Raw genomic sequence first — 24,603 nt, forward strand, 5'->3', positions numbered from 1 at the left:
ACTTTACTACTGACACACAGGCAGACACATATATAATATGGAAGTTCATCACACATCACAAAAACTGAGACATGGATATAAAATCGACCCAATACTATTATTTAGATGCTTAAGGCAGACTGTGCAGTAGTGAGCTGAAAGCTAAAAAACAGAAGAAAGAACAATAAATATACTTTACACCAACATCAAATACATAATCTGGTTTCAGTATTTTTTCTATATGGTGCTTGACCAGGTACAGTCATGGACTATCTAACAGGCTTGATTTGATCCATTTGGAAACATATAGAAAAAACAGGGTAATTCTAGACCACCAGTGCATTTTGGCTTTTGTAGCGTTTTTAAACTGATTCGTGATGGTTTGTTGTTTTCATAAACATTTTGAGATGTTTGAGTCTAGTGTCTTAAACTAATCAATAGACTGATGGCTGATTTTAGGCCATCGTTTTAATTGTTGCAACTCTCCCCATGAGTAATATAGGTGAAGTATTGCACTCTGTGAGATAATCCCCTCTACATTAGTAGAGGAATGTGATTCAGTCTGAAAATTTTTACACCTAAACATCTGATGTTACCTGACTGTAGCGCAGTGGTGGAGATGTTCTTAAAGATTCAATTCAGAGGCGAAACTGTTGATTTACTCTAGTTGATGGAATAGTCTAATATAGACAAGTAATCTATAAGTGTGATCATCTTCAGCAGAGAGGTATGTGAGTTCTCAAGGTAAAGTAACACATCATCAGCGTATAGGCTTATCCTATGGTCTGTTTTTTCAGTTTGAATTCCTTTAATAGCGGAATTTTGTAGGATTGCTGCTGCTATTGGCTTAATGAAAATGATGTAATCTGAAGATCTGGGAGGCTGTTTGTCCTATCAGTATTGTGTCTGATAGTAAGTTACTGTGTACCCACATGCAGGTAGACACTTTTGTAGGTTAAAGTCAGGAGGTTGTGCACGTTAACAAAGTGATGTTTTTTTTTATTGCAGGTGTGGGATTCGTATTTCTACCTGTCTGTAATATTTATCAACCAGCCCTGTCTTCAACTTGAATCCTTCTCTCCCTCCAAGAGAAAGAAAATACTGGAAAAGTAAGTGCTGATTATTTACAAATGCTTGGTATTCTTTGCTGGATGCGTTAGAGCAGTCTGTAATGAGCCACACACCTACTCAACAAGCCGCTCTATCTTGCTCCTCCTGTCTGTCAAGAACCTCAACACAGCTGGACACACACAGTGTACACTCACTCTAATGACTGCTTAACATGCTGTTCTACAGCTTCCATCAGTATGTGCACACATTTTTAACCGCATTTTGTTGTTGTTTTTTTTTATCATGCAGATATGGAGACATGAGGGTGATGATGGGCTGTGAGATCTTCAGCATGTGGCAGAATTTAGGTAAGGTGATAGAGGCCCATCATAGCGCACATCTTATTCCTCAACATGGGCTACACCCATGACGGAGAAAGTTGTTAAGCTCATCGTCCTTCATGTGGCATATTCACAAGAGATACTTACTGAGTACTTACTCAATGTTTCCATGCACGGGATCCGTCTCATTGTGCTTTGCAATTCACACCTTTGCTGGATTCCAGCTTGATCATTATATGGATGGATCTGCATGATGTGTAACAACGTGGGCCATCATGCGGACCAAATTCTCATTTATAAATGGCACTACAGCCTCCATAGTGCTCATAAAGGAAAAGAGGCCCAAAAAAAGCTGGAGAGTGTGCAGAAAGAAAAAAAAAAAGTAAAAGATTTGCTGATGCAGGACCTAAATGTTTGGAAAGAAATTTGTGAAGGGATTTTAACCTAATGACGTACATGGCATATTTGCAGGTACTTATAAGTGCTAGTGTTTGATTTCATTTCAGCAATAGCTGGATCTCTTAAAGTCCTGTGGTTCTATTGAAACTATCTAAATCCTGTTTTTATTTATTCATATTTATTGCTCCTCTGGTGCAAAAGTAGAGCTCTTGGAATCTGTGTGATGCAACAAAGCAAACAACTCTCTGTACTTGAGCTGATGGGATCTAAAAAAAACAAAAAACCCTTTTTTCTTCTTTATACCATTTGTCACCATGGCAACCGACTGGATGCCTTGGTCTCCTTTATGTGGATGCTTTTGTTCTGACTCTGTGATGGATGGATGCAATTTGTTTTATGGTAATTTCCAACGTACTGTTCAAGTGTGGTTTTTCTCATTTTCAAGTACACTTTGGAACCCCCCCCCTCCTTTCTTTTTTTATTTGATAGTAATAATAACGTTACATCTTTCTGCTGAAAATGATGGAATAAACTGTGCACTCTAAGTTGTTTCGTTTTAGCACTTCAGCCAAATTGGAAGGAATTTGTGAAGTGCACTTTATTAGAATCTGTCTAAAAGGGAGGACAGAGGAGAGAAATCCACTTGACCTTTTGAATTCAGACCTGTGTTAGCCAAAGAAAACAAAACATCTGAGGCATTATTTTTTAAAGGTGTAATGTTTGTTTAAATGATTAGAATGGGGGAGTAGCAGAAAACAATCAAAACAGAAAGTTTTGGGGCTTTTGGGAACTTCATGAACTGCTAGAGCAGGATTTATTGCAAAGGTTTTGAAGGAAGACACCTTTCCAGAGTTGGGTAAATTGTCTCTGACATTAAGAATATGCTGTGTGCAGGGATAAAGTGAAAGCCTGACCTCTGTGCCGATCTGTATCTTTCCTCCAGGTGAACATAAGTTGAACTTCATCCCAGCAATGATTGGGCCGTTCCTGGAGGTGACGCTGGTGCCTCAACCTGATCTGAGAAATGTCATGATCCCCATTTTCCACGACATGATGGACTGGGAGCAAAGACGCAGTGGCAATTTTAAGCAGGTACTGCATGCTGCTGTTTCACTGAAATCAATTCACCAACTCAGAACTATTTAATCTTGGCTTTAACTGTTAGTTGCAAAGGTTAATGAAAGCTAAATTCATCCTTGTCATAATCAAAAATAAGCCACATCTATATAACTGGATAATTGGAAATATAACTTGTAATAATTGCAGTGTGTGTGATGTTTAATTTCCTTCTAAAACATTTACATTCATTTATAGCTGGTTTTGTTTATCATTGCTAAATAATAATATTATTTACATTTCTAAAACTTCAGAAACCACAATAATTAGTATAATATATGAACTGAAGCATGTGAATGTGAGAGACAGAGCATTACAGAAAACAACTACTTATGTTTTGTTGCTAAAGGTGGTTCTACAGGCTACTTGGTCATGGCATGTCTTTAGTTTTTCACATAACTGTAAATTCTAACAATTTAACTGTAAAGAAATTGACAGATGGGTGAGATCGATTGGTGTCTTGTCACTCACAAAACGTACTCCCTAAAGCATATCCTGCTTTATTATCAACAATTCTCTAAAAGTATCACGTTGTATAAACTAGTACTCAAAAATCATTAGTAAAATGTCTATTCAGGTAATAAAACAAGTGATCAATAAGCAGTCAGATTTTTCTCAGTCAGAGTCAAAGTCACCCTCTGCTGGTCATTGCAAATACTGCAAGTTTAAGAGAATTATGCATTCTCATTCAGATAATTAAGTCTACTTTTTTGATGCTGCACACTTTAAGATCAAGCTCTGTGTTCTTCTTTGTTATGTCAGTGTTGTTCAGACTGCGAGCCTCTGAGCTTTAAATGCTTTTCCTCACAGGTGGAGGCCAAGTTGATTGACAAGCTGGACAGCCTGATGTCTGAAGGCAAAGGCGATGAGACATACAGGGAGCTCTTCAACAGCATGTGAGTTGGTAAAAGAATCAAGAAATGTTACAAAATCTAATAAAGTAGAAATTTTCCAGAAAGACTTTTGAAGGAAAAGTCTCTGCAAATTTGTTAAATAATTTGGCTGCGAAAGCAATTTTTAAAAATTTATTTATTTATTTTTTACAATAAACAGTAAAATCCCAGCAAAAACCTACTTGAAAGTGCATGAAGGCTAGTTTAGGAGACCTGGGCACTTCCAGTGAAAATAGCTGTTTATGGGGGTCTAATTACCTAAATGATGCAACCCACACAAGGCTTCATCAGGTAAATTATCTGCGTGGGCTGCAATCTGCAGGTCATTTGCCTCACTAAATGGGCGTTTTATCGGGAAGTGGATGTGTCTAAGTATTCTGCTTTTGAGAATTAGCCTTTAACCCTGAAAACCCAGAGCACAGATAGCAGCATTACAGCTCTGAAAAGGCCTCTTGTACTTCAATAAAGAAAGCCATTAAATGGGTTAGGTTGCTTTCAGAGCATGTAGCTAATGAGGGAAGCAACACAGAAAGCTGCAGGCTTACTTTCAAACTAACAAACATGTCATTATTATACAAATATACAATAGGTAGTTTTGTATTTGAAATTGCTTATGTAAAGCATATTTTTCAAGCAGTGAGAGGTAAGTGATGAGCATTTAATCGCCTTCATCTTCACTCACACCTCCTCTTTGGTCAGCTCCTTTTGTCTGTCCTTGAGTTTCCAGGTTTGTACACCTGCATGCTTAGTGTTTGTGCACACCTTTTCATATATGTGTGTGTGTGTGTTCACCTGAGTGTGTGCGTATGTTGGTCCCTGCTTCTTTTCTGTTTATATTTTTATGTCGCCCTTCTCTCTGGGCTGTTAGTATTTGAAGCTTTCAAAGCAAAAATCTTGCATTTCAACTTTAAAAGAAAAAGGAAAAGAAAACCATGTTGCATTAAATGAAGTCGTATTTCCGAATCACTCTTCTGCTGCCGCCCAGCCACAAATCAAAGTGTGATCTATTTTATGAGTATGGATCCACTTCTAATATCCCTTTGTCTTCCATAGTCGATCATTCTCTTTCCCACCATTTGTACACGTGAAACATTAATAAAATGCAGAGGCACTGCGGTTCATATTTTGTAAAGTTCAGTAGTTATAGTGTGCGCTATATTGTAATCATGCATAATAAGTTATTATTAACACTTTTTTATGTTTAATTTCAATTTTCTTTTGTTTTTCTTGATTTAAGCCTACTTTAAGTTCATAATTATTTTTTTTTCCTACTAAGTCCACTAATCCCTAAACTAACCTGTGTGAGTGTGTGCTAATATTAATATTAATTTATTCCGCCTATGCTTCCCGCCTGGAGTAGAATTCCTCTGTTTGGTCCGTACCCTAGGTAAGACACCCTCCTCTTTGTTCTCTCAGTGTCGTCTGTGTGAGGGGAAATGTGGAGCAATTACAAAAAAAAGAAGAATAAACAGCTTCAGTATTTTGGCTGTTGTGTGTTTGCCCGTAATTCTATAAAAACCTGTTTTGGTGGCATAACAGTAAATAAGGTGTTGTAAAAAATTTTTAGCCACCTTTGTGTTTTTTCTTTCTTGAGCTCCTGTAGGCAGGCCAACAAGCATAGGTGACACCAGTATGACTGCTATTAATTTTGCTTCGCCTCCTTTCCTTTCTTAGTTGTTTCTTCCATCGCCCCCCCCCATTTGCCCTCCCCGTCTCTTTTGGTCTTTACATCTTTGTCTTGTTCTGTCTCTCTTCATTTGTCCTTCAGCCTGCTGAAGAAGATCGAGAGAGAGACCTGGAGGGAGAGCGGGATCTCTCTGATCGCTACCGTCACTCGTTTAATGGAAAGACTGCTAGACTACAGGTGGGCGCGCGCACACGTTCACAAAATACTTCCAGAGACACACGTGCTTGGTCCTTTTAGTCAGATTCTCAATGTTTCTATTGCAGGGATTGTATGAAGTTGGGAGAAGTGGATGGCAAAAAGATCGGATGTACTGTCAGTTTACTGGTGAGTGTCAGGCAAATATGTCAGTGTTTATCTTCTGTTGCTATTGCACTCTGAAGTTATTACCTTTTTATTTCAAAATGATGAAAAAAGTAAAACATATGTAATATATAGATGATAATTGAGTATTCTTGTGGGTTTTTTTTTTATTTAACTGGAGTTATGTGCAAGAGGACCTCAGTGTGTAGGCAGAGGGATCAAAAGGCCCCTGCAAATCAGCAGCAGAACTATATTGTTGCACCACTTTTAAATGCCTTCATTACTTGTTTAAATTCCCTCTCTAATGGTTATGATGGTCTCTCTGCTAATGTTTTCCGTCTTTCTCTCATGTTTTTTCATTGAATCATCTCCCGCTCCTGCCAGAACTTCTACAAAACAGAGTTGAACAAAGAAGAGATGTACATCCGCTACATTCACAAACTGTATGATCTGCATCTGAAAGCACAAAACTACACAGGTACATTGAAAGGAATATACTGCCTTGTAGTACAGTGTGACTGAGCGTGGGTGATGCATTATTGCGGTTTTACTGTTTGTCATAACCAGGGCTTTAAGTTGGGATTTGGCAGGGAATCATAAGGTCTGTTGTAAGGGGACAGAAATAAGTCATTACGTAATTCCCATTGTGAGGTCCAGTAGGTTTTAATTTTTTTTCTTTGTGCAGCTTTTCCTGATGCTGGTTCTTAAGTTTACTAAACTTTGTGGATTTAGCCACTACATTCTACGATTAATAAGAAGATATTACATGAGCCATCACTAATTTCTTAGTCGGCCAGCAGGGAAGCCCAGACCTCCCTCTGGCCACCTCCTCCAGCTTATCCGGGGAGTCTTTCCTAGGCCAGCCAATAGATCTAATCTTGTCAACATGCTACACATGTTAGGACATGCTAGACCGGAACACCTTACCCAAATCTTGTATCCGTGATCTCATTCCAATAATGTTATAAAATAGATCAGGTTTAGATGAACAGATTCATGGCTTTTCTCCACAAAGATGCCTTGGGCACCAATTAAAATTTTAACAGTTAGATTAAACAGAACAGAACATCGAGAAATACAATGAAGGCTTGCAAGTGTCGCTTCAAATAGCACTACACACAAATACTTCAAGAGAAAGTGCAAGAAAATCAGAAAGAAGCTGAATTTCTCCAGATTCTCTACTCTCTACGACTTTGAGAGGAGAAATCTAGAACTACAGGTATATGTTAAAAAAATGAAGGATAAAACCATTGAACTAGAATGAAAAAAGATGTTCAAAGATGGAGTGTAGGTTCAATGAAATGCTGAGAAAAATACAGAGAAGTTTATACTGAAGTGCAGGTGCAAAATCAAGAACAAGAGAAAAGACATGAAGACCTGCAGTGTACGCTTCAGGAAACGCAGAGGAGAAATAAGGAGTTAGAAGGCACGTGCAACAAAGTGCAACAGAGAAATGCAGACATGCACAGGGCAAAGCTTTCTCACTTGATTCTGAAAAGTAGCCTTGTCTTCCTCTCCCTCCTACCAACTCTCCTCTCCATTCTGTTCCCTGTTGGCCAGGAGGGCAATCCTACTGAGGTGGCGGAACGCTGCCCCTCCCACTCACAAACAGTGGTTATATGACCTCATGTTGTGTGTAGAAAAGAGAAAATAAGACATTCACTCAGAACTCTACTGGGAAATTTCAAAGCATGTAGGGTCCTTTCCTTGATGCATTTCAAAATCTATAACAATTTTTCAGCAAACTCTCTTATGTCAGGTGTGGAAAAACAGTGTACAGGACTAGGGCAGTGACCTGGGTGGGAATGAATTATTTTGCAGGGATTATGTTATTTGGGGAAATATTAAACATATGTTTAATATTATGTTTAATACTTCTCTTTTTTTCTTTATTTCCCTTTTTTCTTTTCTTTTCTTTTCTTTTCTCACAGCGTTAAACGAACGGGCTAATTACCCCAAATGTACAGATCATCTGTAATCCTTTTCTTCTCTTTTTGTTTATATGTATGAAAGAAAAACTCAATAAAAAGACATTGGCTAAAAATTATAAAAAGAAGAAATGGGTTATGTGTTGGAGGCCACGTTAATGTTTTACATTTTTAGCAGTGTGCTCTCCTGGTTTGACTCACCCAATAAAGAAAGGGATAGACACAAAAAAGTGTTCTCTTATGAGATAGGCCAGAATATCCGCAGATGTTTGAAATAAGAAAGACCCATGCATAATATGCATTATTTAGACTGATGAAGACCATAGATTTTACACACATTTGGATTAAAAATGTAAAAGTAAATCTCATGTGAATCAGGATATGACATGTAAGCATTAACCACAGCTGCAACAGGGGAGAGAAGGAGGGTAAAAAATGGTGCATGCAGGTGTGACCATGGGGTGATTTAATGGTTTTTGTGGCATCAGTTGGAAGCACCGCCAGACTGCAGCATATGAAAATCAACCTCACTGCCTATTAGATTTAATTGGTCATTAATCAAAGGTGTGGGATTGTGGTTCCACATAGATCCGTCCCACTTTAACCCCTGGTCTGAACACATACTGTATGATGATTATTGAAATGTGCTTTCATGTTGTCATCTGTTCATGTTCTTCTGCTTCAGTGTATTCATCAGTATTTGAGACACTGAATGCTTCACAAGTTCTTTAAACAAGAAAAAAACTTGTTTAAAGAACTTGTAAATGTAAATTAATATGCTGTTTTTCTCTGTGTATGCTCACAGAGGCGTCCTACACCCTGCTGCTCTATGACGAGTTATTGGAATGGTCAGACAGGCCGCTCAGAGAGTTTCTCAACTACCCCATGCAGAGCGAGTGGCAAAGGAAAGAATATTTGCATCTCACTATCATCCAGAACTTCGACAGGGGGAAGGTAAGCTGGAAAGCGCCAGTTTTTCCTCTACAGTCATCCGTCCAATACATTTGCATTTGACTTTACAGAAACCAGAACATTTGTCATGTGATGTAATCTGTGACGTTTCTAGCACACTGGCAAGGTAGAATGAAGGAAGTAAGCTGAGCCCAAACACCAGCAGGACAACTGGTTCCCTATAACACCGCTAAATGCCAGTGAATGTACTGTGCCAGTGTAAAGCAACAGCATGTTCAGTTTTATTCAGAGGAGTTTGTGCCAAGCTAATACCCAGCAGCACGTCAGCTTCTCATGCATATTCAAGAGCCTTCTAATTTAAATGCATTTCTATTTCATACCTGGCAACGAAATAGAGGCGCAGACATATTATTGATGGCTCTCCTAGAGTAAATATATGCTGGCCATTAATACGTATATTTCAAAAATAATAAGCATCAACAGTTTCATGAAACATTAATAGTCGGCTCAGACGCATCGGGGTGAAAGATGAGAGAACTTCTTTTCCTGCTTGTTTAGTAGATACGACATCATTCACGTAAAATGAAGAGGAAGGCCAAAATCCTTGTACAGAGATATTTCTATCTGTTATGAACTGTGACGTTGACTAGAGGTCGCAGCACCTCTTCCACTTAATCAAGGGAATTGCAGGTAGCTGTAATTAGAGCGGGATCCATATTGTCCCACAGTATTCCACACTGTTCCTCTCAGATGGCGATGATGGCCACGCTGACTGTTAAAGCATGATTCGCTCTGATGGTGCCGCATTTAGCTAAAATAATCTCATCAGTGAGAAATGTGAGCGCAAACAGAGCTCAGCTAATTCAGGACGCAGTGTTTCTCACTTGATAAACGGTTCCCAGGCTGTAGTTTTGTTTTCGTCTCTCAGGAGTTGCTTTCTTTCATCATCCCAACTTCACTTCTCTTTTCCAGTTTTATCTCGTTATCCTAACTACCTTTGCTGTTTCTCTGTACTCTCAGGGGAAGGGGGGAAATGGCAAAACAAAACTACGCTCACCCTCTCAAAATAACGCATCATTGCCTCTGATGTTTGGGGGGAAATCTCTTTGAATCGTTAAAAATGCCACCCCTCGTTACTCGTAGTGCAAATATCCTTTACATTCACGAATTATGCCATCTTCCAGTGCTCCCGATCACAGAGTGGAAGGCAGCAGGAAAGGAAAGCTTTTCATTTAATTAGTAAGATGGTTGGTGCTGCACGTACCTGCATCGAGAGGTTGTTTGTGTCTGCTGGCGTTGTTGACTCGCCAGTGCCATCCAGTGGAGACCGATTGTGTGAGCACTGCAGAACAAGTGTCTTAGTGTTAAGTAGGTTTCGGGTCAGTCTGTAACTGTCAGACTGGGCACGATGAAGGTGACAGGGAATAAGTGTGTGTTTTTGTGTCCTCAGTGTTGGGAGAATGGCATCATCCTTTGCAGAGAGCTTGCTGACCAGTACGAGTCGTACTACGACTACAGGAACTTGAGTAAAATGAGGGTAAGTTGTTCCAGAAGCTGTGGGGATGCTGCTTGAGGAGTCCTTTGTTTTTTTGTAACCTGATGATGCCCTGGTTAGTCAGAAAAATGCACAATATAACTAACAGATTAGACACTGTTGGTTTATAAGCAGTTTTGTCTTTTATTGTCAGATGATGGAAGCATCTCTCTATGACAAGATCATGGATCAGCAAAGATTAGAACCTGAATTCTTCAGAGTTGGATTCTATGGGAAGAAGTTTCCTTTCTTCTTACGGGTATGTAAATCACCATATTCCCTCTTTGTCTTGAACAGCTAGTTGAAGGGAATAATACTTTCACCTTCTTCAAAAAAGAAACGGCGCTTCTGAAAGAATGAACTTTTCTTATATAAGACTCTTCCAGTGGAAGGTGACATTCAGCAAGTCTTATTCAGTGCCATTTAATGATGTAACAGGCCCTGTCCTTGGTGGAGTTTGCAGATGGTGCTGCAGTTTCAGTCTGTGCCCACTAGATGTCAAGCTAACCCCACGCTGCTTCTTTCCTAACCCCCCTCCACTGCAGAATAAGGAGTTTGTGTGCCGAGGCCATGACTACGAGAGGCTGGAGGCATTCCAGCAGCGGATGCTCAACGAGTTCCCCCACGCCATCGCCATGCAGCACGTAAACCAGCCCGACCAGACCATATACCAGGCAGACGCACAGTGTATCCTTCAGTGTACATGGAGGCATGAAATAAAGTTGTGGTCAAACATGAAACCCCAACTAAGCAGATACAGTCTTGGACGTGGGGACTAAACCGACTGCATATGCATGTGTACTGTGCTGCCAGGGAGGCTCAGCTAGCCTCATGTATACATGTACACAATTGCCCTGCAGGCGACATGAGGCACATGCTATCACGCAAACATACAGTGCTGCAAATTGCGTGCAGTATACAAAATTTAATACAAATCACAATCAGACACACTAAGGCAGAGGTCCCCAATCCCAGTCCACGAGGGCTGGTGTCCCTGCAGGTTTTAGATCTCACCCTGGGTCAACACACCTGAATCACATGATTAGTTCATTACCAGGCCTCTGGAGAACTTCAAGACATGTTGAGAAGGTCATTTATCCATTTAAATCAGCTGTGATGGATCAAGGACACATCTAAAACCTGCAGGGACACCAGCCCTCGTGGACTGGGATTGGGGACCCCTGCACTAAGGTGTTGCATTTCCTTAAACACAACAACTAAGCCATGTTCCTACCAGGGACCAGGTACAAATCAACTAACCTAAGCTCAAGCTCCCTTCATTTTTCTCATTTCCATGCAGTGTTCAGATTCACTCCTATAGTATGTGGGACTTTTTAATTATTCACACCAATGTAAGGGACAACTGTTGGCCTAGATCAGGGCTGCCCAATCCCAGTCCTCGAGAGCTACTATCCTGCAGCTTTTAGATGCATCCCTACTCCAACACAGCTGAATCAAATGGTTTGATTACCTCTTCAGCATGCCATCGTGTTTGGCAAAGGCCTGATAACAAGCCATTCATTTGATTCGGGTGTGTGGGAACAAGGATGCATCTAAAAGCTGCAGGACGGTAGCTCTCGAGGACCGGGATTGGGCACCCCTGGCCTAGATAGAAGAGGGAAGAAAACAGGCAGACTTGATGACATAGTGACACAAAGACTGAAGGAAACAACAGTAAAAGAGAGAACAGACTGAAGATAGACATGTTTACCAGCTATGAAAGTGAGGCTGGTGTCTGTCTTTCTGTGTGTGTGTGTGTGTGTGTGTGTGTGTGTGTGTGTGTGTGTGTGTGTGTGTGTGTCTTTGTCACTGCGGCAAATTGCAGTCTTAGTGTAGCAGGAACAATCGCAAAAAGGTTTAAAGTATTTTGGCAGGTGTTTGTATGTCTTCCTGTCTGGAGGTTGGCAGTTTGTCAACACAGTAGTGTTGCAGCCCTCAAAGTTGCTGTTAGGAAATATTCCAGGTGTGCGGGTGACATCAAAATGTAAACTGATTAGAAAATGGCCTCAAGTTAAGATGTACTTTTCATTTTTGAATAGTTTATGTACGATGTGCCTACCTTTTATGCAGACGCTCCACTCAAAGTGACGTCTGAATGAAGTAGCTGCTGTGTTGTTCTCACATTAGGCCAATCAATAGTCTCTCTGATTGCTCACCCATCTGTAAATCCTTGATACAAACACTCATGCATTTCATGTGCGTCAGCTCTCCTCCCTCTCTCTGATATAGTTGTTCATCAGTGCAGGGTTTCTCATAATAAAGGAGAGGCTGGGGATTTTTGAAAGACACTTAACTCACTTTTCACTCCTTGCCTTTTTACACTGCTCAAGTTGTCAAGTCTCACTGTATGTTTTCTCATACTAGTCAAAAGAAAAACTTATTTTTCCCTCTTGCTTTACAGTGTTGGGCAAAAGTTTTGAGTCACCCATCATTTCCTTTAATTCTGCCAGGAAAAGGGGAAGTAGGTGCTGCGATTTATTGAAACATGGGGAAACATACATGACAATACAACATATTAAGCAAAAAAAACAGCTTGTATAATCCTAACAAGCTTGGAAGTCAATATGTGGTATGATCACGTTATGATCACGTTATGATCACGTTTATTCTTCAACATAGCCTGAACTCCCTTAGGCACGTTTTATTGTCATTTCTTTAAGTAGTCTTCAGGAATAGTTCACCAGGCTTCTCGAAGGACATATAAAGATCTTCTTTGGATGTTTGATGCTTTTTTGTTGCATATTCTGTCAGGATGATCCCACACTGCTTTAATAATGTTGATCTGGGGAGGCCAGTCCATGACTAATAGTGCTCCACTGTGCACTTCTCCATCCAGATATGCATTTAATGCATTTGCAGGGTATTTGGGATCATTGTCATGCTGAAACATTGTTGCCAAGCAGGTGTTGTTTTGTTATTGATGATTTAAAATCTCACAGTACTTTTCTGCATTTATTGCATCAATTTTGAAGCGTTTCCCAAACAATGACAGAACCTTCACCATGTTTTACACATATATTACACACATTACACACAATTTGAACAAAATTTGATATGTACTGTGCATTAGAACCTGACTAACATAGGATTTTTAAGGCCGTACCGACATTTGTAATTTCTCATACTCATATATAGACCGATATATCAGATTTTGAAACGTAAAAAGATTTTCCTCACAGTTATTTTGTGAAGATATTAGTGAGTCTGTTCTAGAAATAATTTGACAATGCAGCTTTAACCCTCTCGAGGCAGGCGTTGCCGATTTGCAACAGTTAAAAACTAACATCCTGATTACCCCACATACATATTTTATGAGGTTTTTTTTTACTCAGAAGTACCACTGCAGGACTTGGTTGTGCATTAGCAACAAAAAGTTTAATTTGAGCCTGAGAGGTTTAAAACTAAACTTTATGGTTTCAAAAACGTGTTGTCAACATGGAAGTTGCATAGTGCCCTCTGGTGGACAAACTACGCAACATCATTACTTACAACATGGTCGAAAGGTGTTTCTTCTGTCTCATCTTTTAAAAATTTCCTTTATCAGCAGTTACAAATGCTGATACACATATCAGCAAATCGCTGATATTGTCCGATGATAATAACTAGCTGATACGTTGGTCCGGCTTGACTATGCATTAGTCCAGGGGTAGCGAACTCCAGGCCTCGAGAGCCGGGTCCTGCAGGTTTTAGATGTGTCCTTGATCCAACGCAGCTGCTTTAAATGGCTAAATTACCTCCTCAACATTTCTTGAAGTTCTCCAGAGGCCTGATAATGACCTAATCATTTGAGTCAGATGTGGTGTCCCAGGGTGAGATCTAAAACCTGCAGGACACCGGCTCTCTAGGACTAACGTTCCCTACCTCTGCATTAGTCTATGCAAGAAAATGTGTGGCCAATATCTTGATTAAAGATATGCACATGAGCTCTTGCCTATGTAGGTCTTTGTCCTGTTTGAAGTTCCGATATGCATTCGGGTCATTGAAGATTTCTTTCCATTTAAGTCTGCAGTGCTTTCCCTTGTCACTCTCTCTTGCACTTTCCTTAACTTCAGGGGCTTTCAGATCTACAGATCTATGCTGTAACCCCCATCCCCGACAGTCAGGATGTGCTACAGAGAGATGGAGTGCCTGACAACATCAAAAGCTTCTACAAGTTTAATCACATCTGGAGGTTCAGATATGACCGGCCCTTTCACAAGGGCACCAAAGACAAGGAGAATGAGTTTAAGGTAAAGAAAATTTCTCTGCATTTATCTAAGGTTATCTTCTCTTCAAACCATTGATTGTGGATTAGTGCTGAGTAGAAAAAGGGAAAAAAATGAGTCTGAATGTGGAGTCACTGCAAAATGTTATGTGCTATGAAAACAGGTCTTTTTTTAATGAATATTTCAAAAGTTAAAATCATACATTTCTGAAAATTAACATTTTTCACTGATACGAAACTGCTTCGTTTACTTCCTTCTCTGCCCGGTTCATCCATCATGGGCCATGTAGGGAGTGATAGTTTGAACCAGTGCTCAGGTATTACTTTGTGTATAGTGCATGTTTTATTCATTGTGACTCCGGTATCAGTAATTATACACAGGAACTCGGATACTAGTCAGAGCAGTGTACTGCTTGGTGCAAATGAAGCCTGTACAGCGTGATGCAGTTACACACACTCAAACAGTCAGGCAGATGCACACACTCTAAACAGATATGCACACCCGACACACAGACGCGGATATTATTGTCATAAATATTCTGCTTTAATGCACACGCTTCATGCAGCCTTCTCATCTCACTTCCATCAAGGCTATTTGACCAAATTTAATCGTGATATCATATTTCCATCAGGACTGGATATTTCTGGTCCTTACTATTAGATGGAAATAATATCTATAATAAACTTTGACATTGTGACAAGAGTATGCCGCAGGAAGGATATGGTAATAAACTGAAGTAGGAAAGAAAGCTTTTCTTGAAGTTTCTATCTGCATGACAGAAATTGCTTTTTTTATGTGAGATTCTGCTTTCAACTTCCTGCTCTTAAACTGCAGTGCATGTTTTTTTTCTATCTTTTTTTTTTTCCTCAAGACTTGTTCAGGAGGATTTCTTGGCCTTAAAAAACATAAAATCAATAAAAGGGCAGCAATGTTGTGCAGTGCGTCGGAAGACCTTTCTTCAACCTGAGGACACTGGATCAATAGTGCATGTCAGCGCTCATCTGCTCTGCTGGAGTGTCCTTGAGCAAGATACTGTCTCTAAATAAATGAAGCTATACTGTGTTAGCATCTTGATCATTAGAAGGCCTTTAGAAGGGTCAGCTGAACAAAAACGCCCCCAAAGTTGTGAAAGGATTACCGATTTTTGAACACCCTGGACAGGTCGCCAGGGCTAACACATAGACACAGACAACCATTCGCACCTGCATTCACAACTATGGGCAATTTAGAGTTACCAGTTAACCACAATTGAACTCAGGACCTTCTTGCTGTGGGCAACAGTGCTAACCACCGTGCCGCCCAAAGTAAAAATGCATGGATCACATATCCATAACTCAATTGCCCTTTAGCCCCAGTTAGTATACCAAGATGTTAAACTAACATGGTAGCATGCCCACTACACATCAGATTGTGATCAACTTAGAACACCATTACTAGCATTTGGCATGACACATCATTGTGGCATTGAGGTTACAGTTCACGAGAAAAACTAGCATGCTAGCAGTTTTTAAAAACCAGCATGGCTGTAGACACTTAAACATGCTGTTGTTCTTATTAAGTAATGGCAAGCCTGTAGATCTTGACAAGGAGGGACGTTTCTAGTGCTAAGTACAGGACAGTACACCCCCCCCCCCCCCCCCCCCCCCAAAAAAAGATAAAATAAAATAACTGTTTGCCGTCTATATGTAACATGTCTATAAAGTAGTGTTGTTTCACTTGTATTATAAATCTATTATATTTAGAGCCTGCTGTTAATATTAAAATTTCATAGCTTGCGTGCTGTCTTAATGACCTTTTGAGAGGCTGGAAATATAACAAGCATGCTGGCTGACAGCATAACTGTTGGAGAGGATATTAGACATATGACATATGAGTAAAAGTGTGTTTTTGGGTTGTAGGCATTTTTATATTTTCCTTTAACTGTGGATCAACAATTAAATCCTGAACAGTGCTGCCACTAAGATATGTGTACAGCAAGCCTAAGTATTTATGGATTTTTTTTTATATGTTTAGCAATCAGCTAATGCTCATGGATGTATTGTGTGAATGCAGAGTCTGTGGGTGGAGAGGACAACTCTGACTCTGATCCAGAGTCTTCCAGGCATCTCCCGCTGGTTTGAAGTTGAAAAGAGAGAACTGGTGAGTGTGTCCCAGTCTGATGAAATAGCAGTGAAGGCATAAACACAACACACAGCCATTTGACACAAGGGACACAGTGATACTTTCTTTTTTTTATTATTCTGCAGGTTGGAATTTAGAGTAATGACAGCCAATACACAAGTATTGATCCAAGTCATTAGACTGAGCAGCAATCATGACCTAAGTCATAGGTTTGGGGCTATTGGATGTTCAGTTTCCGCAATTGGTTTGATTGGATGTCACGCTAAAAGCCAAACTGCTTTACTGTGATTACCAACGTGTCCAATTTTTAGAATTGATTTTTGTATTGGGATTTCTTTCCCCTGTAATTGGCAAATTCCTGTCAAATTTGACATGGGACAATTGCTACACTGTTACATGTAAATGCTTTGTCTTCTCAATCAGATTTCTAAGGGTCAGATTTACACAGATTTTGAAATGTTGTTCTGTGCAGTCCAACACAGTGTCTGTCTGTGATGGTCTAAGCGCATATTCTTTACTTCACAGCTGCTGAGCGTGGTGTGAAATATGGATTGTAAAGCCAGTGTTACTCTATGATGGCTGTGGAGTGCAGTAGCATTTAAAATGGAGACTGGCAAAAGCTCAATTAGCAAAAGGATTAAGCTTTGTGTGAGAAGGAAAAAATACAGAAAAAGAAATCAGGATGAAGGAAAAAATATTTCACTGTGCCTTCACGAGTATGTGACAAAATGTCCATATGTTAATGTATATTTAAAAAAATAGTACTTAGTTTTAAATGAAGCTGCTACAATAATTCTTTATAATAATGGTTAATAAATTGATACATGTAGGTGTTTTTTGGTAAATAGCACAAATATAATTAAAGATACTGACCCAGCTTTGCAGCTGCCTCACTCAGAGCGCAGTTTTCACTGAAAAGGCTCTTTAGAGCATTTCCAACAAATTTAACAAGAAGCTGGTATCGAGTGTTTACTTCTAAAAAGACTCATTTTGGATGTCAAGTAAACCACATAATGTGTAAATAGGCTGGTGCTAAAACTTTTACCATATCAACTTAAAAGGTCCAAATGATTTTGGCAACATTGTATTTTTTTAAGCAGCTTTTCAAATTGCTGTATTTTAGGAGAAAAAACAGCTCTGTTCTGGGACAAAAAAGTGGTCAAAACTAAAGTATTACAAGCTGAAATATCCTGATTTGTAGAACCTAATATGTTTTAAACTGCCTCACCTTTCACTATAAAGGACCTCAGTAGCATTTATTATTTAGCAGACCCTCTAAAATTCCCACATTACTCAAATACCTTATAGATATTTTAGCTTCCAGATATTATTTGTAAAGCTCCCTTTAGAGCTTCATATAAAAAGCTACAAAATGTTTCTTCATCCTTCATGTGTACAGGTGGAGGTAAGCCCACTGGAGAATGCGATTGAGGTGATCGAGAACAAGAACTTGCAGTTGCGCACATTGATCTCCCAGTGTCAGAGCCGGCAGATGCAGAACATCAACCCTCTCACCATGTGCCTCAACGGGGTCATCGACGCCGCAGTCAACGGGGGACTGGCCCGCTACCAAGAGGTATGAATGGCTTGCTGGAGGATAAGGTTGGAGGATTTTAGAGACCTAAGCAGGAATGAGAGGCAGTGACATATGGATTACCTAATGATGCATGAAGGTGGCTTAAAATGGAGAGATGTATGGACAGAAAGTGTTTTGTGGAGGGGTGGAGCGGATGAACAGATGGATGGATGGATGCATTGATGGCTGGATGATGGCTTGACCAAATAGATGGATGAGTGGAAAACTGGAGGGGGCGGAAGTGGGAAAACAAGATGGATGGGTAGTGTAGGAATAGGTCGGTGGGGGGGATTTTTTTGGTCAGATAGAATGATAAGGTGGATGTGGGGGGAAAAGAGGCGGGAGGTCAAATAATGTTAGATAGAAGAATGGAAGGAGTTTCAGGGATTAGATGGCTAATGTAGTCCTAAAACTTGGAAAGAAGTTGCCATGTTTGCAAATTGCTGAATTTTAATGCCCTAAAAATAATTTTCACAATGTTCTCTAACAAATTATATATAAATACGCCGCTCGTGTATTTTGAAGCAAGTATGTATTGCAGAGAGAACAATTGCTAAAATGTGTTTAAGTAAAACTAGATGGGAACATCGTCAATGTAACACCAAACACAGGACCAAATTGGTGGTGTACTTAGCTTAATGTTAGCATTTTTGCCGCTATGTTCATGGCTGTGCTTTAAGCTTTATCTGTGAAAAAATGAGTAACAACCACAGCTAGATTAGCTAGCATAGGCTCCGGAACAGCTTATTAGCATGCATGGAGATTACAGCACCAATACTTTATTTGGCAGAGACATAATGCCAGTTCTTTATAGTGCTACAGTCATTAGTAAAGATTCTAAGAATCTCAATCAGTGTGGGTGTACAACTCGCAACTTTACCTCATTACCTAACCCTTCTGGTGACATCCACCAAGTTTAGCTAATTATATACCAAGCCGAATTCTTAAAGAGGCAGAGCGCCAGATTAATAAAGTGCAAAAATCTTCCTAGTCATATCTTCCAATCACACAAACTTATAGTATTTATATGATGAAGTGGTAACAGATTGGTATGGAAAGTTGAAATATGGGCAATTTCATCGAGAGCTCCATTTACTGCTGCTTTTTTAAATGCTCCTTGAGTGGAGACACTTTAACCATTAGGAGCTCAATTCAAAAGAAAGAAGACTAGAAAAGAAGAAATAAAGATTTTTTTTTTTTTGTTCTCCACAAATTGAGTGGATTCGGCTGCCTTCTCTGTGTCGCATAACAACCGCTGTGACAATGCATGTGTGTTCTGTGGAACATATACTGTATGTGTGTGCTTGTGAGTGAAGCGCATGTCCTCAGTACAAGTACCCTATTAAGGGTTGTAGGACGCCGATAAGAGCCCAAAAATAAGCATTTTAGAAGTGCTTTTTATCTTTGCTGCCACTATTTTGCTGAAAACCAAAAAAAATCTGTATAAAATGTTGCAACTTACAAAATATTTCCTCCCATTTTACACATTGTTTACAAGGTTAGGTAAATATTGATATGCATAGAGATGTTGTTCCTCTGGGTAAACACTGACCAGCGTCTCCTTCAAATCTTTTGTAATTTATATTTTTACATAAATAACAGAATGTGATCATACCACATGAGCCTGACACAGATTTGACCTTTTTTGTTTTGTTTTGTTTTATTTTTTAATTTTTTTTCTGCAGCAGACACATTGGCACCAATATCAGCAGCTCATTTTTCTTGGCAGAATATATCATGCGGTGCCCCACAGACTGCATCTATAAATCTATTAATTTACCCGCGTAATGCCGATTGACAGCTGTGGAGGTTTGCTCGGCTCCAAATGAAGGAGAAATTGTCGTTATTAATATTCAGATTTATTGCTGCAGTTTGAGTTGAAACCCTTGAGGGGGAATGCTGTCTGATTTATTTCCCCCCCTCCCCTCAGCATTCCGTCTCTAATTGGACTTTTCTAATGATTAACTGAGCCACTCCACGGTGAGGTCTCACTCCCTGCAGCCCGACGAGAAATTTCCATCATTTGTAGAAAATTATTGATTAGTTTTTTGATGCCGTTTTTGGGGGTCTTGTATAGAATTCCTGGTGAAACTCAGTACTTCTCTCTTTGAGCGTCCCACCTCACCATAGAGTAATAATGTTTATGCAATAAGATTTTTTTTTTTTTCTGTTTCACAGTTTAATAAGAGGGAATATTATATCCACCACATACTAATTTATGCCATCTTGATAAAGATCTGAGGATGCCTGTCTGGAATAATAAGGTTCCTTATTTTATTGAAGTTTCATAGTCTGCAAGCCGCATGCATCCTTTGATAGACATCTATGTGTGTGTTTGGGAGTGCATATGTCTGAAGCAGCCTTCAGCTTCTCTTCTCTTAAGTGTCTCGTTGGAGATAGACAGCTGTGTCCTTGAGAGAGGAGGCGTGCTGATCTTTTTAGTGAACTCCCCCTTACCTTTCAATTGTGAGGTGGGCCTTTTCATCGGTTCTCCCTCGCTTTGTGTACTCTGATGCAGATTGAAAGGGATTTAACATAATCTGTAGACAGACTGCAAGTGTTGATGGCATTGTAAGCAGGAAAGATCTTGCATTTAATGTATGAAAGTGACAACCCCCCCCCCCCCCCCCCCCCCCCAAAAAAAAAAAAAAAAAAAAGCAAAAAAAAAACAGTTATTATCATTCAAAGCAGACCAGGGCATTTTTCATCTTATCAGTTTCTCCTTTAAGTCTTTTTTTCTTTTTCTTTTTTGAAGGCAGTGTCTGGGAAAGTGAATAGAAAGCACAGTCTGCAAGCCAAAATCAAGAAGGATGATGTTTCTAAAGAGACATGATCTCTAGCAGAGCACAATGACACGAATGAAAGTGATATAAAAGGGGCTTTTAAAATCGCAGACCAAATTGGCTCTTAAGTCAAAGCAAAATCAATGCTTTGATTTCACTAACATCCATTTGGCACTGTATTTTTCGCCTTCTATTTTTAGCCACTATGTACTTTAATTCTGCCCACTGAACCTGATATTAATATTGCAACACAAATTTGCCAGACAGGACTTTTCAACCCTGCATTTTAGTAGGATGTGAATTTTTTTTTAACTCAAATTTTTCTCAGTTTTTGTGAACATTTTAAATGGAAAGTACTCAACAAATAGCTGTGTGGACACTAATTCGCTGTGTCAGGCAGGCTGCAATTCAGGTAGCACTGCTGTGGAGAGGGGAAAAAAAGCCCGCTGCTTCAGCTCCCAGGGCATACATAACAGATGTTCTGCATTTTTGCCTCTGTGCAGGCCTTTTTCGTGAAGGACTACATTATGAATCACCCCGAGGACGGAGAGAAGATCGGGCGACTGAGAGAGCTCATGTTCGAGCAGGTTGGAAACATCACTTGAGCTCATGATGTCTTTTTAAATGCAAAGACAAGATGAATCATTTTTATCACCTAAATTTGACTTTCAGTTATTGTGCACTTTTTTCTGTTTGTCCTGCAGGCACATATATTGGAGTATGGCCTCGCGGTGCATGAGAAGTTTGTTCCTCAAGATATGAGACCCCTGCACAAGAAGTTAGTTGACCAGTTTCATCTCATGAAGTCCAGTCTAGGCATACAGGTAGGCATCGACTTTAAAGAAAGCTTTTTAAAATGCTGTACATGTGTAACTCAATGATAGATTCAGATTTTATGTTAAACAGAGGTTCATTTACCTAATGGATGTCATTCATGTGTAAGGATGATTAAAGCTGTCTAACATGTGTTCCTTTATTTTCCTCAAATTACTTATCAGAGTCTTCGAGCCTTAATGGAAACAAACAGTGAATGTGACAATAGAAACTGACTGCTGTGCTAAGAATTCTGAGTAAATGACCCCTTTATTCCTCTAAAGGGGAAAACCACCCCTCATTAAACAAACTGCCTTCATCTACATGTTGTGTGTTTTATTTATATACCTCACGCTGGCACAAAGAAGCATTTAATCATGTGCACTTTCTCCCCCTCCCAATTTAAAAAAACCCCCAGGAGTTTCCAGCGTATGTGCGTGCGAGCCCGGTGCACTTCACCAACGGAAGCCCGCGGACGTGCAGGAACTCCGTGCCCAGCATCATTAGCCCAGATGGCGGCAGAGGAGTTGCCAGGCGGAGGTGACGGCTCTTTTCTTAATTTCCGTAGCTTTACGCGTATGTCTCTGTCTTTCTCAGCTAATTAAATTAACAAGTGAGGAAAACGTATTGCTTTTCAATGTCAATTACTTCTCTGGTTTATTATGCCAAGTCACCCAAAAAGATCTTTAACTTCCATCTCTGGAGTGCATAAAATTTCTCCTTCGTATTCTCTCACCTTCCTTTACTCGGTCTATAAGCGCTGCCCTTCAGTGCAGACCTTTGTTCGCATCTTACTTTCTTTTTCTTTTTGTGTTTCCATCTCACCTCGAACGTCATGCTCTCTGCCTTTTCTCTCTTCCTCCTTCAGTTCTTTACTGGCTTAGCTCAGTACAATAGGTGTGGGTGGCTGGCTGGCACCCACAGGGATGTTTTCTGTGTGGCTGCTGTCGGGCCAGCAGGCAGACTGTGTGTGTGTGTGTGTGCGTGCATGCATCCGTGTGTGTTTTGATGTGTTCAGTGACCCTGCCACTTCGTCTACCTGCGACATTCTGCCTCCAGAGTCTGATCCCGCGGGGCACAGCCACACACAAGAAAGATGGAGACGCACACATCACCTCAATCTCCCTGTGACATTTCGTATTTTTGCTTGTTGAGTTCTGATTTCTTTTTTCCTTTTTTTTCTATTTTCCAGTTTCCAACGAAGAACCAGGTCACATCTCTTTCTTGTGCCTTTTGGCAGCATGATGGAATGCTGTGATTGATGAATCAGTTGCCTTCTAATCTGGTATTTTCTGTTTCTCTGTTTGTCTATTTTTTTTTTCTTTTTATTGGCCTTACTGCTGCTGAATCTTTGGTGAGTGAACCACTTTTAAATCTAATCATGTATAATAGTATGAAACTTCACCCTTTGTATTGTAAACCATCATAACCCTCTCTCTTTCGCCTTTAGCCTCTTCAGCTACCCTGCGGTGAACCGTTACTCCTCGTCCTCTCTGTCATCTCAAGCCTCCAATGAAGTCAGTAACATCACAGGGCAATCGGAGAGCTCGGATGAAGTCTTCAACATGCAGGTAGTCTCCCTTTGTGCCTTTGCCTACACGCCCACACAAAGGCACTTAACCTAGTAGATTGAGTCTATATCCCAGCATTTGCCCTCCTCCTCCCTTCAGATTTCACTTGCAATGCTTTTTAATCCACTCTCACTCTATTTCACTGCTATTTCTCCTCTGACCCTTTTTCTCTCTATCTTCCACTCTTGCTCGTGTGAAACGCAGTCTGTCCGTGCAAATTGTCATGATTATATCAAATAAGGACATAGTGCTTTGTGTGGGCCCGTCCGGGGAGCCCCGCTGGAGTCTAATCTAAACTAGATTTGGCCAATTCAGAAAGCTGCCGACAACTCCTGGCAGGCTGTCTCCCGCACCTGGCAGGCTTGGAATAACAGGAAGAGGGGAAAACACGGGAGGGAAAAAAAATGTTGTCAGGGATGTGACTGAAGCTGTTACAAAGAGTTAGTTTGTGCTTCTTTTTTTCTTAAGTTTACAGAGCAGGTAGAATTTAGTAAAAGTTGGACGAATCATAATTTAGAAATATATTGTTTTCGTTTTTTAATTGATTGAAAATGGCCATCACTATTTTGTTTCAGTCAGATGTTACTATATTTAGTTAGCAAGGTGTATCCACACACTGCAAAAGAGCATCACACATGTGAATGCAAATTAATGCTATGTAACAAACCAATAAATAATAAAAGAACGGGTTCTTAGAGCACGGTTTTCAAACATAAGGCCCAAGGGCCAGAGCTGACCTGCCAGAGATTCCAATCCAACCGACTGGACATCTTTGAAAAATGTGAAAGAGGGCATAAACTTTAGACTTCATAACTTTTACAGCTTTTCCTGCTGATAAATGGTAAATGGCCTGCATTTGTATAGCGCTTTTCTAGTCCTTAAGGACCCCAAAGCACTTTACACTACATTCAGTCATTCACCCATTCACACACACATTCACACACTGGCGATAACAAGCTACATTGTAGCCACAGCTGCCCTGGGGCGCACTTATAAGCAAACAACTAGCAGTAAAGCAGCCTGTGTCATCACATACTGAGTAAACAAAGTGGCCACATCTCCAGTAATGAATACTTTTAAGCCTTAATAAAATTTAAACAGATGAGTTAGCAAAACTGCCACAGCCTTTTCTGTGCTAGGCAGCAACTATACAAATTCTTCAAGTGAAGTTGGGCATTTTAACATCGCCATCTACGGGACTGAGTATCTTCTGAAAGCCACCTCAAGTGGACAGTTGAGGAAGTGCACTTTAATGATAACTTCTTTATTCCACTGTTGCTTAGTACTGTTTTTTTTTTTCTACTTACTGAGAAAAAGGTAAATGTTACAGACAAAACTTATAATAGATGCTCAGCTTTGCACAAACTAGATTAGAAACCAAGCATGTCCAGTATA

General features: G+C 40.0%; 1 protein-coding gene across 1 annotated transcript in view; it reads left to right on the forward strand.

Moving 5' to 3' along the window:
- Positions 1 to 24,603, forward strand: part of dock4b (dedicator of cytokinesis 4b) — a 142,140-nt gene that overhangs the window by 102,069 nt on the left and 15,468 nt on the right. Inside the window, exons 29-47 of the mRNA XM_085375640.1 lie at positions 988 to 1,088; positions 1,339 to 1,397; positions 2,713 to 2,861; positions 3,696 to 3,781; positions 5,547 to 5,642; positions 5,729 to 5,789; positions 6,150 to 6,243; positions 8,499 to 8,647; positions 10,056 to 10,142; positions 10,294 to 10,398; positions 10,685 to 10,826; positions 14,202 to 14,368; positions 16,397 to 16,483; positions 17,865 to 18,041; positions 21,328 to 21,411; positions 21,529 to 21,648; positions 22,056 to 22,177; positions 22,830 to 22,847; positions 23,097 to 23,208. Of these exons, the coding sequence (XP_085231766.1) occupies positions 988 to 1,088; positions 1,339 to 1,397; positions 2,713 to 2,861; positions 3,696 to 3,781; positions 5,547 to 5,642; positions 5,729 to 5,789; positions 6,150 to 6,243; positions 8,499 to 8,647; positions 10,056 to 10,142; positions 10,294 to 10,398; positions 10,685 to 10,826; positions 14,202 to 14,368; positions 16,397 to 16,483; positions 17,865 to 18,041; positions 21,328 to 21,411; positions 21,529 to 21,648; positions 22,056 to 22,177; positions 22,830 to 22,847; positions 23,097 to 23,208 (2,016 nt within the window). The remainder of the gene's footprint in view (positions 1 to 987; positions 1,089 to 1,338; positions 1,398 to 2,712; positions 2,862 to 3,695; positions 3,782 to 5,546; positions 5,643 to 5,728; positions 5,790 to 6,149; positions 6,244 to 8,498; positions 8,648 to 10,055; positions 10,143 to 10,293; positions 10,399 to 10,684; positions 10,827 to 14,201; positions 14,369 to 16,396; positions 16,484 to 17,864; positions 18,042 to 21,327; positions 21,412 to 21,528; positions 21,649 to 22,055; positions 22,178 to 22,829; positions 22,848 to 23,096; positions 23,209 to 24,603) is intronic.

The sequence above is a fragment of the Diplotaxodon limnothrissa genome, linkage group LG17 (assembly GCF_057381915.1).
Source record: "Diplotaxodon limnothrissa isolate DT_005_m linkage group LG17, D_limnothrissa_male_GT1.1, whole genome shotgun sequence".
Classification (NCBI taxonomy): Eukaryota; Metazoa; Chordata; class Actinopteri; order Cichliformes; family Cichlidae; genus Diplotaxodon; species Diplotaxodon limnothrissa.